The sequence below is a fragment of the Agrilus planipennis genome, unplaced genomic scaffold, assembly GCF_000699045.2.
Source record: "Agrilus planipennis isolate EAB-ADULT unplaced genomic scaffold, Apla_2.0 scaffold314, whole genome shotgun sequence".
Taxonomy (NCBI): Eukaryota; Metazoa; Arthropoda; class Insecta; order Coleoptera; family Buprestidae; genus Agrilus; species Agrilus planipennis.
Genome location: NW_020440655.1, coordinates 26,380 through 43,637, shown reverse-complemented (window position 1 = coordinate 43,637; position 17,258 = coordinate 26,380). Strand labels below are relative to the sequence as shown.

The 17,258-nt window shown below is 35.6% G+C and overlaps 1 protein-coding gene across 1 annotated transcript in view; it reads left to right on the top strand.

Annotated features, from left to right (window-relative positions):
- The window catches only part of LOC108741410 (BAI1-associated protein 3), a 172,984-nt gene that overhangs the window by 147,620 nt on the left and 8,106 nt on the right, over nucleotides 1-17,258 (top strand). The window contains exons 9-16 of the mRNA XM_025979785.1: nucleotides 5,313-5,498; nucleotides 7,091-7,203; nucleotides 8,725-8,933; nucleotides 9,831-10,107; nucleotides 10,921-11,245; nucleotides 13,704-14,002; nucleotides 14,100-14,435; nucleotides 14,486-14,858. Coding sequence (XP_025835570.1) covers nucleotides 5,313-5,498; nucleotides 7,091-7,203; nucleotides 8,725-8,933; nucleotides 9,831-10,107; nucleotides 10,921-11,245; nucleotides 13,704-14,002; nucleotides 14,100-14,435; nucleotides 14,486-14,858 — 2,118 coding nt within the window. The remainder of the gene's footprint in view (nucleotides 1-5,312; nucleotides 5,499-7,090; nucleotides 7,204-8,724; nucleotides 8,934-9,830; nucleotides 10,108-10,920; nucleotides 11,246-13,703; nucleotides 14,003-14,099; nucleotides 14,436-14,485; nucleotides 14,859-17,258) is intronic.

The following is a 17,258-nucleotide window of genomic DNA, read 5'->3' as shown; positions in this document are numbered from 1 at the left end:
TGACCATTTTATCCACTACAATTGCATTGCTCAAATGTGCTGTTATTGGTACCAATTACTACTGAAAATATCAACGAGATGTTTATTTATATTTGAAGACATATTAAAGGCTTCAACGCTGGTTTTCGACTCGCACTATCATTCATAATTGAACAAAACTTTTGGCAGGTACTGTATGAAAAAGTATGTTTAATGAACAAGAGTCGAGAGTATAATGAGCTTTTTTCTCCCTACCTACGATTTTGCCAGCGCGCATCAAAGACATTGGAAGGGGCACATCGCTACAGAAAGTAAATGAAGTATAATACTGGAATTGTAAACACCGCACCGCGACGCGATGCGAACGATAAAATTCTCGACTGAAATAGGTTCAATTTAACATTCCACTGGAGCCATCAACATCATTGCAGTTATGGTAATATAAATAAATTATTTATTTATTCATGAATAACTATTTTGTCCCCTTCCAAGTAATCCCCACTAGATATTATACACTTATTCCAATCGTTGAAGCACTTCAAAAAATCATTTTTTGTGATCTTGTTCAGCTCCTCCTTCGATGCCGTCTTTATATCCTCAATCGTACCTGCCTCGTCCTGTCATGGGCCTCTTCAGTTTTGGGAACAAGAAAAAGTCACAGGGGTCCAGGTCTGGGGAACGCAATGGCTGCGGTATTATTAGTGTGTTGTTTTTGGCCAAAAATTCGCTCACAAGCAATGATGAGTGAGCAGGGGTGTTATCATGGTGTAAAAGCCAATGTTTGTCCTTACACAAATCCGAGAGTTCCTGATAGATTACTTGGCGCAAATTGCGCATAACTAGCAAGTAATATTCCTTATTGACCGTTGTACCCTGTGACAAGAAGTCATGATGCACCAATCGAAGAAAACTAACCAAAACATTCACATTCGACCTAACTTGGCACGCTTTTTTCGGTTTTGGCTCGTGCAGTAGCTTTCATTGGGATGATTGAGCTTTGGTTTCTACGTCATAACCATAAACCAATGATTCGTCACCAGTTATAACCCTTTGGAGCAAATTTGGGTTGTCGCGGACCGAATCTAATAACTCCTTAGCAATGTTAATGCGATGTTGTGTTTGGTAGAAACCGAATAATTTTGGTATGAATTTCGCGGCGACCCGTCTCAAGCCCAAATCATTGGTAAAAATCGAATGGCAGGAGCCAATAGATATGTTTAGGTCCTCAGCAACTTCTCTAACGGTGATTCGACGATTGGCCAATACTATTTCCTTCACTTCATCAATATTCGTCTGTTTTTGACCATAAAGAGGTGCCTGTTTAATGTATATGAACATCTAAATAATTAATACCATTTACCTTTTATCATTACTACCTGTATAATATCTAATGGCATACTTACGTGTGTATTTCCTCCCCCAAAGCCCAAAACCATTCACCTAAGTGTATCCCCAATAACGGTCTACTCGATTACACGGAAACCAGGAAAAACCGTATGGAATTAATCAAGCCTTTCCAGCTAAAAGCTCTTTAACATTACTTAAAGCTTTTACTACCGATTACGATCAAATGTTATTGTAATGTACCTACTATTATATGAGTCCAATCAAATTTAATGCTATTGTTGCATAAAATATAATATAAAATAAATCTATAAATTAGTCCCGTCGTCCTTAAACAACGTCGGGTATTATAATAAATTTAATAATGCCTTTGACGTTGGTACCTGTTCCCAGTGCGATAAAGCTAGTGCAAAGGAACGCAATTATCAATTTATTGATTTAGTAATAATGAGCGAAAATCTGTGCCACGTACATACAAGAAGCTATTAAAGTCGCTTATTGTTTACAGATTACACGTTCGTTCGAAATTCTCTAGAGTCATTATCGCCATTCAGACTGACAGAACTTATTGTTAATATGGAACTGCATTGAAAATCAACCCTCACATGCATTGAACACAATACAATTATAGAACTTAAATAGAATGAAGGACAAAATACAAAAAACACTTTATTTATATTAATGCAATGCGACGCTTCGCCTTTTTACTCCTGTGCCTGCTTCTAATATGTGTCTAACTAGCATCTCATATCTGAGAATATGCCCTTTTATCCTAACTCTTCTTTTCCTTATCAATTGCTATAGTATCCTCTGCTTTCGTACTACTTTAAATACCTCCTTATTTTCATGTCACTTTCATTATTCGCCTGTAACTGCACATTTCATCAAACTCTTGTATTTCTTTTCCACTGCGTACAAAATTTATAAATTAACAATTCACTAGCATAGAAGTAACTTCTTTTTGTTAAAAGCAACTTGATCCTGCGATATCCTTTGTTTTGTATCTGTGCCGCTCTCTTCTCCAAGAGAGATATCGAGCGCCAGTGATTACTTCTATCTTTCTGTCGACTATATTTATATTAGCTCTTTCTCTATACATTCACTTCCCTTGCACAGTAAAATGCTTGTTTCGTTTTATTTATCTTCTTACCATACACTTTTGTCAATACAACTTCCATTTGTATTTCAGACTATCTCTAATTTCTTACTATTTGCTAACGCTGCCATGTCATCTCCTTCTTTAAGGATACTAATCTTTTGCCCTTGTATGTCTATCAGGTTAATCCCTATCTTAATCTATATTAAAAAGCTCTGACAGTTTGCAGCCTTGTCTAACTCCTTTCCTAGTACTTACTTCTCTATTCGATATTAATTTAAAATCATTTTTTCGATTTTTTATTTACCCACTACAAACTACCTCAAATTAATGAGGGAAAATTGTTGCTGTTATCACACCCCCGCCGGGAATCGAACCCGGGACCTATAGATTTACGCACCAGTGTTCTAACCACTACACTACGAGAGGTGACAACAGCAAGCACGACCAACCGACCTACTGGCTGCTGCTTCGCCTGCTGAAGTTCTACAACTGTTTGTTGCTCCTGTTACACAAAATATACACGTATCATTCTTCTAAGAATACATATATAACATAATAAATTAAATAAATAGTTTAAAACCTATTGATGACAAATAAACATAATGAAAGATTGTCTTCGAATTCATTTTGATTCGTGGAACAGTATTTTGAAAAGAGGAGGAAATTAATCTTCCAACTGAATATTTAATAAAAAAAGTTGAAAGCTTCTGGATTCATTGTGAAGTGAAATTATGCAAATAAATATCTGAGAATTATTAAATTACTTCCGGCTTTCAAACGTCGGCTGCGTCCTTCTTTTGTCTTCTAATAAAAAAAGAGCTAAATCGATGCTAATTCGATATTAATAACGCCACATTTCAAATGAAAGTAGGTCACATTTTTCAGATAAATTAATTAAGCAAAAGGAAGTTCAAAGGAAATAAGTGAATGGAAGAATGATTCTAGCAAATATGTCGACTCCGTTAATACAGGGTTTAGGGTTCATCGGCGAATATGACCTATTTTTATCCATCCACAAAAAAAAACACTTACCTACATGTGTGGTAAAAATAAACTAACCTTGTGATGAATATGATAAATAGTTAAGACTCGAATTTCTAAAGAAAAGGTAACAACTGTTTTGTCTCTTACATTATTCAAAAGTTACTGATTATTTTATTAGAAACATTTAGGAAAAGGTTGATGCGTACATATGGCTTTTGATATTACATTTTATATCGTATATGTAAGTGTTGTAAGATAGAAGGGTTGTAAAGTAAGCTATACTGGTAGGTACAAGAGGGGGTTTTGGAAGGAGTAGAGGTGGGAGTGAGAAAAACTTCTGCCAAGGAGTGAAGGTGTTTAAAACTAAAGGAAAATTAAGAAAATCAATTTTTAAGAGTTGTTCCATAAAATTAGAGTATTTTTAACACATTATTATTATCATGTAGCAGGGGCACGGGAGGGAGTGCTGGAATAGGAATTAGTAGGCAAAATGTTTGCCCTTTACAGAACTAGTTCATAAACGTAACTCTAATACTTAACACATCATTCCTAATGATAGAATTTGTAATTAATTAAATTAATACAACACTAAAATCCAAATCACCGAAGATCCAGATGATCGAAAGCTTAAAACAGACTGGATTCGATACATAAGAGTTACTGGAACATAATTCTTTTTTCGTTGAGATTTAGACTTGTTCATATTAAGGGTAAATATTGCGTGTTACAGAAACGTCAATTAATCACAATTTTTCAAAAATGGAAAAACAATCCTTCAATTTTAATGCCTACATTAATTAATAAATTCATTTCTACTGCTACAAATAACCTCAAGTTGATGAGGAAAAGTTGTCAGTGCTTTCACGCCCTCGCCGGGAGTCGAACCCGGGTCTCTGACTTTACGCACTATTGCTCTACCACTAAGCTACAAGAGATGACAGCAGCAACAACGACGAAACATACCCAACTACGTAGGTCACAGAATCGATAAACTAATGTATAGTCATTATTAACAACAAGACATTTAGAAGAATTTTTGTAGAGTTAATTTCAATATATTCTTCATCATCATAGTCGTCAGTCCTAGGACTGATTGAACACGCACTTCCCCTGTTTCCTATTCTTTGGCAATGTTCGCATTTTCCTAAAGTAGAATATCCCAAATCCTGAACTATTTATGGACAGTAATCTAATATACGTAGATCTACCTCTAGTCCTCTTAACTCCTGTTTCTGCATCTAATATGCCTCTGACCAGACCTTCATGTCTAGGAAGATATCCTACCAACCTATCTCGCCTATTTCTTATTAAATTAAATAGAGGAGTCCCCTGTTCTCCTATTCTTTCTAATACCTCTTCATTCCAACCTTCTCTATCCGCGGTATCCTCATCTCAGCCTTTAACACCACATTTTCAACGCTTCTAACCTTCTCTTTTGCGTCCACCTTCTATATTTCGCATTCGTACAGAGCAACAATGTGACTTATTTTTATTGAAGGCAACTGGACTCTGTGCTATGCTCCATTTTATATCTCTACTGCTCCTTCCATGCTGACTTATCTGGCTCCCTAGATACTACTCTTTCTTCCCTTGCATACCAATATTTTGTTTTGTTTTTATTTATCTTCATACAATGCTATTTTGTCAATACTACTTTCATTTTATTTAAGGCTATCTCTAACTCCTCCTTTTAATACATTAATTAATTTTTGAATTAATTTGTACCATTAAACTATTATAATGTGAATAAAATTCATGTCTCTTCAATATTTTTGTTTTTTGTTTAAAGATCCTGACACTTTCTCATATATACCACCGTATAAATCCGTTTCCGTATCTATTTGATTTTGAAGTAGTAAATTGTTATCGATTTCCATACATTACGCGTGGCATTCCTTTGTTAAAGGCGACCTAACTGAACTTCAGAAGAACTTGGCAAAACTTGTGGCGGCCACGAGGGTGTACTTGAAACATCCCTTAGACCCTCGATGGATGCTACAAGTTCTTCAAGACTTGGAGCACTCGTGGCTTTGTGCTTCTCTAACAAGGGAAGAGGAAATTTGGCTTGCGGAGTACTTCACATCCCTGTTAGGTAATTGTTACTAACCATAATCATATTATGTTCATTAGATATACGATGACCAGACGCATATACGAGAGGACATAGACATCGACATAAATACATTCACTTCCCTTGCACAGTAAAATGCTTGTTTCGTTTTATTTATCTTCTTACCATACACTTTTGTCAATACAACTTCCATTTGTATTTCAGACTATCTCTAATTTCTTACTATTTGCTAACGCTGCCATGTCATCTCCTTCTTTAAGGATACTAATCTTTTGCCCTTGTATGTCTATCAGGTTAATCCCTATCTTAATCTATATTAAAAAGCTCTGACAGTTTGCAGCCTTGTCTAACTCCTTTCCTAGTACTTACTTCTCTATTCGATATTAATTTAAAATCATTTTTTCGATTTTTTATTTACCCACTACAAACTACCTCAAATTAATGAGGGAAAATTGTTGCTGTTATCACACCCCCGCCGGGAATCGAACCCGGGACCTATAGAGTTTGCAGAGATAGAGAGAGAGAGAGAGACAAGATAGATTCCATTGGCCATTTGGAGAATATATTAGATATATTGACGCTGTTGTAGAAGCGATTAGACAGACTAGAATGATTTGATATTGATACACACAGATCAATAAATTATCCAATAACGTTTCGATCACTGCTCATGATTCTTTTCTACCTACTAAGACAAGAAATAATGAATAAAAATAGTAAAAACATAAATTTCGTAAAATCTCCTTGCCAAGATAAAATTAGTTCGTGTTCCAGGAAATTCCTCGATACCTGTGGGTACCTAGAAACGTGCCAGACTTGTTATTAATACTTTTTGAAGAAAATCCCTTTGAAAAGAGGATTACTGCAACTTTTATATTGGAGAAGTTTCGAAACGTATTACCTATACTGTAAGTTGTGCATTAATACAGAAATATTTGACCGATGACTTAAATATCGAATACCTACCTAACTACGGGGGGGGGGAGACTACGACGATTTATTAAGAAGGGGGTGTTTTGTACAAGTATCATATTTACATTAAACATTAACCTCAACAATCGTTTTCAAGTATGTAAATTGACCAATACATACACACCCTATGTGTAAAATGTGAATCTTAATGTATCCTTTGTGTTCAAGAGGCCTTGTGTTTGATTCATAATGTAATGTTCGTTGGTTTAACAAAAATAACTTCTAAGACTAAGAACGACAAAAACTATTTATTTACTCTAATTATTGAAGAACTTAAAAACACTATTAAATTNGAACAGAGACTCCAGTACCACAGAACGGATACCGAAACATTAATAGAGATGTTCTATTGTCAAAGACTTCAAGACCAAGTGAATACCACAGCCAGTCCGTTTGGAACTCTAGCTGTAAGAGCTTACTTCAACCACGACTCCTTATGTGTGGAGGTAAAAAAAATCATATTTAAGTTATTTAACTTAACTACCCCCGTCCCGGATTTAAAATAAAAAAATTATGGTCACCTTACCTGTATAGGCTTTACTATGATCGATATTTTATGTATAAATTAAAAACTTAATTGTAACTTTTATTTTGTTATGTGTTATATCGAACCCATTTGCAAATATTGTGTGTCTTTTCAGAAAGGTGGTTACATCAAATTCGTCATCACCGACACTTTTTTCCAGCGCTTCATCCACCGTCGATAACCCGCTTGGAAAATTTGCTTCGCTCTCTGGCGTATTTATCAAACATGGTAATTTTTACTTGTTATACTTTTTAATTGAATTTTTGAAATACTGAACGTACCAAAAAGACATGCTTTCGTAATTAAAAAAAGAATGTACCTCTTTGGGAGCTTCTTCTGTTTGGTCAGTAATTTTTCGGCATTGCTTAAGGGGATTCAGTAGCACAACGAAAGTTTCCAAAGGGTTCGCAGCGTAAGGGGAATCTGAAGAAGAAGGCGGAGATATGGTCTGAATTATTCGCAATTAGTCGCTCTATTTCGGAATTTTTATCAATCCCATCATGCGTACATCATTCTTCGTTTGTTTTCAGACACAGAGGATCTCATGTAAACATCTATACATCAAAGTTAAAGTCAAAGTTATTTTTGGATAATTCGAAGATATACTTTATTTATATACCTTTTTCAGAACTTTTTGGTGTCTTACCCTGGCTAATATTTACTTTTTTTTTTCTTCTAATTTGTCTGACCTAATATTAGAGCAAGAAACACGACATTTAGAAAAGAGAAGTGAAATTAGACAGTGTGGTTGACCGCAATAGACCGCTCGTGCCTAGTGTGAATTTTTCTCTAATTTTTCCGAAAACATAGATTCTAAATATTGTGATTTAACGCTGCGAGAAAAATATGCGATCTTTTATATAGTAACTGACAAAATTTCACACTGACTCTGTACGTTTTTGGTTTCCAATAATTTGGTCATTGAAAGTTTTTACAAGTGCTTAAAGTTGATGCTTCTTGTAGGATACCTATTTTCAATAGAAATTAAAAAATTAAAAAATGACCTTCGATAAGCTTTAGAACAAAGCTTTATCTATCCTACTACAAAATTTCAAACCTCTATTCCAAATATTAAACTCATGATATTTAGAACCGATGAGCATATTTTTACTCTACAGCTGCGTGTACTACTGAATACCCTTAAGATTCGTTGACGAGATCTAAAAAGATTGAAAATCGCAATCTGCATCTGGAAAATTTTTATAAATATCTGATCTTAAGTATGTTACAACCAGTCTAGAGTAGCGTCTTGTTCTTTTAACTTTGTAGGCTTGTATTACGTATGTATGCAGTCGAAATAGTTAGAAGTAGGTCAGTGTGTCAGTATCATAGGTTAGTACAGAATTGCATTGATCAGTAGTGAGTTTATAGATGCTGGATTGGGTTCTGTACCCTGTAAGACACGTTGTCGTGATGTAAATCCGTTTGACTTGTTTGTAAGGGGTTGTATGAAACAGCGCGTGTATGTAACACCAGTGCAGAACGCTAGTGATTTGCACGACCGTGTATGACCGCTGCAAATGAAATACGTCAAATACCGGATGTTTTTGCGCGATTCAGAAATAATTTTTGTACCACTTATTCAAATACGTTGCCGATTTACTCCCAGGGCTGGCTTCGAATTGCAACTTCCTGTTTAAGTTGAAATACTGTAGTAAGGCGTTTGTCAAGTACTTTACTTGACAAACTACACGCTGCATGTAAATTATTATTTTTATCAATATGGTGAGTTTGATTTAATTGTTTCAGAAATCGTTTTGGAAGTGTTGTCCGTTCAATAAAGAAATCCGAGGTGAAATAGTGGCTGCCTTAAGAAAGGGAACTCCAGATTGGTTTACAAATTTAAAAAACTCCACGTTAACTTCGGATGAATACGATGAATCGTTCGCAGACTTTTGCTCGGTACTTTACGTCAATCTTCAACACAACCTTTCATACTACCACCCACTTTTTGAAGGGTAAGTCACCACTCACATACTTCTGATCCTTTCGAGTGTGAAATCTATTTCTGTCACTAAATTTTGCAGTTTATTAGATGCAATTATTCACCTTGTTGGAAAATAGAAGATATATATTTCGTTTTGTTACTTGTTTGTTTATTTGTTTATATTAACGTAAATATAATAATGTTCTGGTTATAATAATTCTATTGTCATTAACGACCTAAACATAAATGTGATTTGTGACCGCCGTTGTCGCTAATGATTAAAGTTTGGAACAAAATACAAACAGTAGGGCAAAATAGGCAAGGACGCCTTAATTGTTGATCATACGACAATAAGTAAACTACCACTTCACATTAATAATTAAAAATATTGCTGAAATCTCTTTCGTTATTCTAATATTTCGCTGGTATTTGTTTCCCATCTATCATAAATTGAAAAAGTGTAATGGCCGACTGCGGTAACAATACGACAACAATGGAAAAAAGTGTGATGGCGAATAGTAGTAACAAAACGGCAACAATCAAGAAAAGTGTAATGGCCGACAACAGCAACAATACCACAACAATGAAGAATCAATATGGCCGACCTTTAACAATAGCATGACATAAATTATGAAAAGTTTCTTAGCGGGAATTTTGAAAAAAAAAGCATTTCAGACGTAAAGCATCGAATGCTCGTATATCAATGAAATTTCAACTAGAAGATGGTTTAGCAAAGAAGGGTGATTTTAAGGAATTGAAAAATTAATATTATCTTTAGCATTTTTGTTGATTTTTTGAAAAAATAAAAAAAAATTGAACTAGTTTCATTCGTTAGAAAATATGATCCCTTACTATATAAATTGAATTTTAGCTATATATATAGTTGCAAGTTCTCGTTTTGTCACCGTTGACCTTTTCTTTGTTACAGAACCAACGGGGTACCTTATTTTAGTGTAGTGTTTAAGCAGTTAGATAAATTAATTTCGGACGAAATTATGGCATTTCTTAATCAAACAGAACACCCAGACTCGGCTTATAATCGTCTCATTTTCGCCGTTTATCTCGAAGTCAAAGATTTAGCCAGTTTAAGTCAACATTTACCATCAGGGGGTGATCACAAATTATCATTAGTACGATGTCACGAATGGTTTGAACCAACAGTTAGTCACTGGATCAGCCTTTGCAAGAGTAAAGCACTACAAAGGGTGAGTAGACAATTTATAACAGGGGTGCATAATGCGTATGCCGCAGCTGTTACGAATATTTCGTTACTTTTAATTTCGCCTGGATGTTGGTTTCAAAAGCGGCCACCTTACGGTAATGCTGGCGCTGGTGTAGCGATAGTAGATGCAGTTGAAGTTATACTTCATTACTGTGCATGTTGTTATATATTGTGGTAAAACTTCGATAATTTTTCTCTTTTTACATCTAACAACTTCAAAGTTGTTATTAAAATAATTAAGAAAAGGAACTTCTAAATTAGTATGTATTACGTATACTCTGAATATAATTCATTGAAGGCGTCTGTCTATCTGTTTGTTTGTTGTCATTAAACTCCAGAGCCATTAAATGAAACTTGATACCATTTTTGGCGTTAGCACTGCCGGGTGGTTATAATTTACGTTTTATCATTATTATCAGCAGGGGTGGTAAGCTAAGACAAGTTTATTACACATCGTTCTTCACTTGTAACGTAAGGGCGACTTAACAAAATTTGACGAGGTTTTCGCTGCTGTAAAAAGCAATTTGGGGGAAATAAAAGGGAATCCAAACAGAACAAGAAGCGGGCTCACAATTAGCGTCAAAACTTTTTATTTGATTTCCCATGAGAATACTTTGGATTCTATTATCTATCAAAAATTTATTCATTCTTTTAACGCTTTTTTATGATTTTAATAAACAACTTTACCGTCCATGTGCCATGTACTAAATTTGTCCCTCTTTCAAACTATACGTTTTACCACTAGATGCTAAAGAGTTGGGGCTCAACTTCAACAATTATTCCTAATACTTTACAGGTGCGGACTGCAATCGAATTGCAAAAACCCTGCGAAGGTGAAAAATTGGTCAAGCACAATTCTTCGGCTGTAGACGTGGTCGTTATGTTTTGTCAATTGAGAGACTTCTGGAGACTGTTACAATGGCCCAAGCAACATTCGGTGCCTTTACTGTCACAGCTGCTAGACGTAATTTGCTCCGCCGCCCTGTTGTACGCCGACATGGTGTATCAGTCTTTGATGGAGACGGGCTATTTCGATCGAACGGGACCATTTAGAGTCACTGACGACATGTGCATCGCCTCTAACAACTTAGAATACGTTTTCAAGTTTACTTCTTTATTAGGTAAGTTCAACCTAGTTATTTTTTGCCGTTTTTACCATAAAGGTCGAATGCAACCCTTTTCATATGGCAATGATGTCCGTTCTTCTTGTGAAAGCTTATTCTAACTCCTAAACGAAACCAGATATCGATTTGTTTAAATAAAATATCATTGGCTTGGAAACGGAAATTGTGCTTAATTTTATATTTAAAGCTTGACATGGACGACGGGATCCGATTTGGATCCGGTTCCTCATCATCATAAGGTCGTCAGTCCTAAGACTGGTTGGATACGCGCCTTCACTTTTTCCTATCTTGAGCTTATCTTCGCATTTCCCTAAAACTAGAACAATCCATATCCTTAACTATTTGCGAACAGTAGGTCTAGGTGTGCCTCTACCCCTCCTAACGTCCGTTTCTGCTTCTAATATGTCTCTGATTAGACCTTCATGCCTGAGAAGGTGTCCTACCAACATATCTCGCCTGCTTTTTATTGACTTCTATGGAGTCCATTGTTCTCTTACTCTTTCTAATACCTCTTCATTTTTAACCTTATATATCCTCATCATTTGCCTGCAACACCACATTTCTAACGCTTCTGACCTTTTCTTTTCCGCCGCGCCCACTGTCCATGTTTCGCACCCGTACAACGCCGTGCTCCAAGCATACATCTTTAACTTTTTTAGAATTTCTGAATTAACCGCTCGCAAGCATAGAAGTGACCTATTTTTTATTGAAGGCAACTCGACCCTGCGCTAACCTCTGCTTTATATCCCTACTACTCCTTCCATCCTGACGTATCTGACTTCCTAGATACCTAAAATAAGTCACTTCTTCTAATTTTTCGTCTCCTATCTTTATATTCGCTCTTTCTCTACTTGTTCTTTCCTTTTCGGTCCGGTACCTGGTGGATCTATTTTTAAAATTCAGCCAACTACCATGTAATATCTGAGAAGAATATGCAACCTCAAGGGCTACCGAGTGGATTGATTTAGATAGTTTTCCTGCAGAAAAGACTATAAATGTTGTTGAAATAGCAAAATGTCTATCTTTTATTTTTTATTTCAATTTGAAAATGCTAATATGTTTTTCTTCATCTTTTAATAAGCTGAAAAGTTAAATTGTACCATAATTAAATGATACAATTCTGTAAAAAAAATTCACGGCACGCATTAGTCGTATTATTTTATTAGGAGACACGCTCTGGACCCAATTTTTTTGTGAATGTTTAATTTGAGTAGAAAAATAATCAAAGAAGCAAACTTAATTTCGGGCTGCGGTACAGTTACTAAATTACGTTAAAACTTTTTCAATTAGTCAACTGAAATACTTCGAAACAAATACTGTTAAGTACTGTAGAAAATTCAGTGTAGTCGCAGAAAAAAAAATGTGAGCTTCCATTTGCTCCTCGAGTTCGTAATTTGCTAAAACGGAGTTCTCGTCGTTTGAAGTAGCACTTCAACCCCACTTAGTTTGTTTCATGTTGCAGTAAGATTGATGTAGTAGTTCGTGGAGTTTTTACAGGCATGGATTTATCAGAACAACACTGCAACAGGCAGTTTAGTTCCCCAAAACGAAAAAGGATAGAGATTTTACGGTTTAAGGTTTAATTTGCATTTTATCCACTTTTGAAACAGTGCATTTCTACGTTCGAATACTTTTTTAAAAGGTTAATGTGAAACACTTGCAGAATGATTTCCTTCTTGAGCGAATATACAATTTTTAGAAATCCTTATTATGAAGGCTTTTCCATTTGTTTCGAAGCAACCTTTTAATTTAATTTTTACGATGATTAATATTAGCTGTGTCTTTAAAATGAAAATATATGATACCTCTTAATGCTTATTTCAACATTATACCCTATTTAAAGGATATTAAAATCATTGCGGAGAATATTTATATGACTTTCTTAAAAAGTTATCAAATTTTTCTACATCAACTTCTACATCTATCACTAAAGTCATTCGAATGTATACTTCGTTTACTTTCTGTAGCGATGTGACCTTCGGTTTGACCGGCGCAAAGTAGAAAAGAACAGTACTAGGCCAGAAAAGGAAGGAGACAACTCTTGACCGGTGAGGAGCGTATAATCCGTACAGTACTGCACAGAAAAAATGACCATTTTATCCACTATAATTGCTTTGGTCAAATGTGCTGTTGCTGGTACCATTTACTACTGAAAATATCAACGAGATGTTTATTTATATCTGAAGACATATTAAAGGGTTTAACGCTTGTTTTCGACTCGCACTACTATTCATGATTGAACAAAACTTTTGGCAGATACTGTATGAAAAAGTATGTTTAATGAACAAGAGTCGAGAGTATAATGAGCTTTCTTTTCCCTACCTACGATTTTGCCAGCGCGCATCCAAGACATCGGAAGGGGCACATCGCTAGAGAAAGTAAATGAAGTATAGTGTCTAACGTTTAGTTTTTGAATTTCTTGGTCTGGGTTACATTCCCAATTCCATCTTTTCAGAAAACTATTTCGATTTCATCACGTTAGAAACTGTAGCACCCGAAGCTCAATGCCTTGTACTCACCAACCAGTTGGACAGTACATTAAGTCAATTACAAATCAAAATCTTGGACATATTAAAACGAGTTGGTCCTCAGATGCAAGAAGCACTAAGGAAATTTATGTTCCATTTGGCTTGGTCTCCGGACACTCTTCCCGCCAACGAAGCCGTGGAGCCGCTCTTTGACTATCTTTACAATCATCTGTTGCAATTCAATCTTGCGCTTCTTCCACAGAACTTCACGCGTGTACTTATTGAGGTAAATATTTGCAATTATTAAAGTCTTCCTTTGCATTGACTCAAAATCCCATGGATATTCGTATGAAGGTTCATTTTCTTAATCCATAATGTTGCAGATATGGGAGTGTACTCTCAAACATTTGAATGACCAAATGGACGGTGGTGGCAGTACTGAAGAAATGCCAGCGATGTTTCACGACCGTTTACATTCAGCTTTAGAATTAATGATAGAGTTCTTCCACGCGAATGGACAAGGGCTGACAATGGACATGTTACATTGCGAAACGTATTTACACGTGGAACAGAGACTCCAGTACCACAGAACGGATACCGAAACATTAATAGAGATGTTCTATTGTCAAAGACTTCAAGACCAAGTGAATACCACAGCCAGTCCGTTTGGAACTCTAGCTGTAAGAGCTTACTTCAACCACGACTCCTTATGTGTGGAGGTAAAAAGACCATTTGGTACCAATGCAATCTACATTTCACATGTCTTTAGGTCCTTCATGCTAGAGACGTGATACCATTGGACCCAAACGGTTTCAGCGATCCATTCGTCATTTTGGAGCTTCTACCACACAAGGTGTTTGCCCATTGCAATGAGCAACAGACCAATGTCCACAAGAGAACTCTGAATCCAATATTCGACGAGTGCTTCGAATTCAGCGTTACTTTGGAACAATGCCGATATCCAGGGGCAATGATTGTCTTCACAGTGATGGACCATGACGTTCTTACAGCAAACGATTTTGCCGGAGAAGCGTTTTTAGGACTTGGAAGCATACCTGGGGTCGCTGACACTTGCCCAGGGGTGGACAACTTCCATGGACTGAAGCCAGTGGAATTGGTGTTGATGCAACAATATCACAAACGTAAGTACATAACCATTTATTACTTATAGATTGCTGTTTTTAATAAATCACATTTTATTATGGTTTCCTTACTTCAAATTCGCTCTGTGAACTTTTATTTTTCTCTCCACTGTCTGTACATACCATACATAAGTTTTTGCTTATGGTCATGGGAGGATAGTGAATTTGAGAGCCCTGGACTAACACTATTTGGAGGGTTTACCTAATTTATCATACTAATTGTCGATAAGCGCGCACAACCCCAAAAAGTCCGCCCTGTTTATGATGATGATTTGCATGAAAAGCAATATTTTTGGTTTTAATTTTAATTAAGACTAACAAAATTTATCAATATATATCTTATTTTAAAAATTAAAAACCATAGCTGGAAATGTAGAAGGGGGTTGCAAAATTAACAGTTGTTCTGATGGGTTAAGTATCTATATAATTCATAAAACAAAAAAAGCAAAATGATAACATTAATTTAAAAATAGAGTAAACAAATTATAGTAATAAATGTTCATAAACAAAATAAAGCACAAACAGTATTTGCAACACGTTCAATGACATCTTCGCACGCATTTGTAACAACGACTACTGGACCATTGAGTTGATCAACCTTCAGCACCCCACCAATGACTATATACCATACACATGCATTCGCATTCCTTTTCCTCTACTTCTTCCATCTCATTTCCGCTTCTGCATTCGCTGTTTCCTATTATCATTTCTCTAATAACAGTATGTATCTCTCTACTTGCATCATTATAAGTACGAGATGTGGTAATTAAGCATCAGAAATTTGTAAATGAAACAGAAGTGCTCAATACTTTATTATCGGCCTCCATGGTAATCACTCCCTAACTCTATACACCGCTGCCACCGCATTTCCCCCCTCTGAAACCACCCTTCATAGCCTTTTGAAGTTATGACGTCCAGAATCGTTACCACAGCTACTTTGACCTGCTCTTAGTCGTCATGATGAGTACCCTTGAAATGGGATTTTATTTTTCGGAAAGTAAAAGATCGCACGGGGCTAAATCCGGATTTTTGGGGTGTATGCGGTAACGGGGGGCAATTTTTCTTCTCATTGTCGTAATGATGAATACCTACAGCGTTTCCCTACGTGGAAAATGCGTGTCCATACCAACATAATAAAATTGTCTAACCGAATAGAACATACTCGCAGTGAATAATACCCTAAATATCGAAATATCCTTGCGTCCGTTGGCTGCTCTCCCCCCACCTGTACTTACTGGTGACGTAGGAGGCTGAGGCACACTTGCATCCCTATACACTTCTTCCAATTCATGAAAAATTCCAGACGGTTTTTTGCTCGTATTTACTAAAAGTAGTATCACGACACGTGTTTTGTGATTTGAATCATTCACGTCAATAAATATTGTACGAAGAAGTTAAAAAGGGAACAAAAGTACCTACTGACTTCAAATTGGTACTGGTACTAAATGAAGGTGTTATAGGTAACTAAATTCCCGGAACTTAATTGTTACACCTCGTATTTATGGCAATTCTTGTATCGATTTACATATGACTACAAAGTGGATAACCTAGAAAATCTTGGAACGAAGTTCCTTATTCAGATTATGGCAAAAAGGAGGTAACCGGCAAAAGTCAGTGTAGTCTGTTTATTCTCTGGTTTTCTATCAAATTTTTCTTATATTTCCCCAGAGATAGATTCTTATGGTGCAAAAAGAATGTTTAAACTAAAAATAATAATTTGACGCAAAAAAAGGAAGACCTCTTCTTCTTTACATATTCACAAGTATTTAAAGAAATTTTTTAAGTACAAGTAATCTTTATACAGCAAGAACTCATTTGGCATAAAACTTAAATTAAATAAAAAAACTCCTTTTCCCTAAGCTGGCTCTAAATTCTCTAGATCTGGGGAAATTTTGCTATACCTGACAACGCTGGTCAAAAGTGTTAGTAGACATCTCTGTCTCTCTTACTTACTGTATCCAGAGAGACAAAGAGCTGTGGAGGTAGATTCAACTAGTCTGCCATCTGAGGAATATATCTAACAAGAATCGTTTTAAAAAGACTCGGAATCTTACCATGTTTGTCAACTTCTTTTTTACAAAATACTTTGACCAAAATCTATAATCAGTATTTGTTGAATAATGTAATAAACAGGACTATTCAACCAACTTAAAGAAATGAAGTGTTTTATTTATCAATAGTCAACAGCGACGTTTCGCTTTTGGTGTAAAGTTTCCTCCGGCTAGATTATAAGGTCATTTGTATTATAACTTAGAGTTGCAGAAAAAGCAAAAAGAGCAAACAAAACATTGCGGATTACCCAATCTATCATAAATACAGTTAATAATAAACGTGGAATTAAAATTTTAAAATAGACAATCACAATTAAAATAATAAAATAATAATAAAATAGAGAATTAA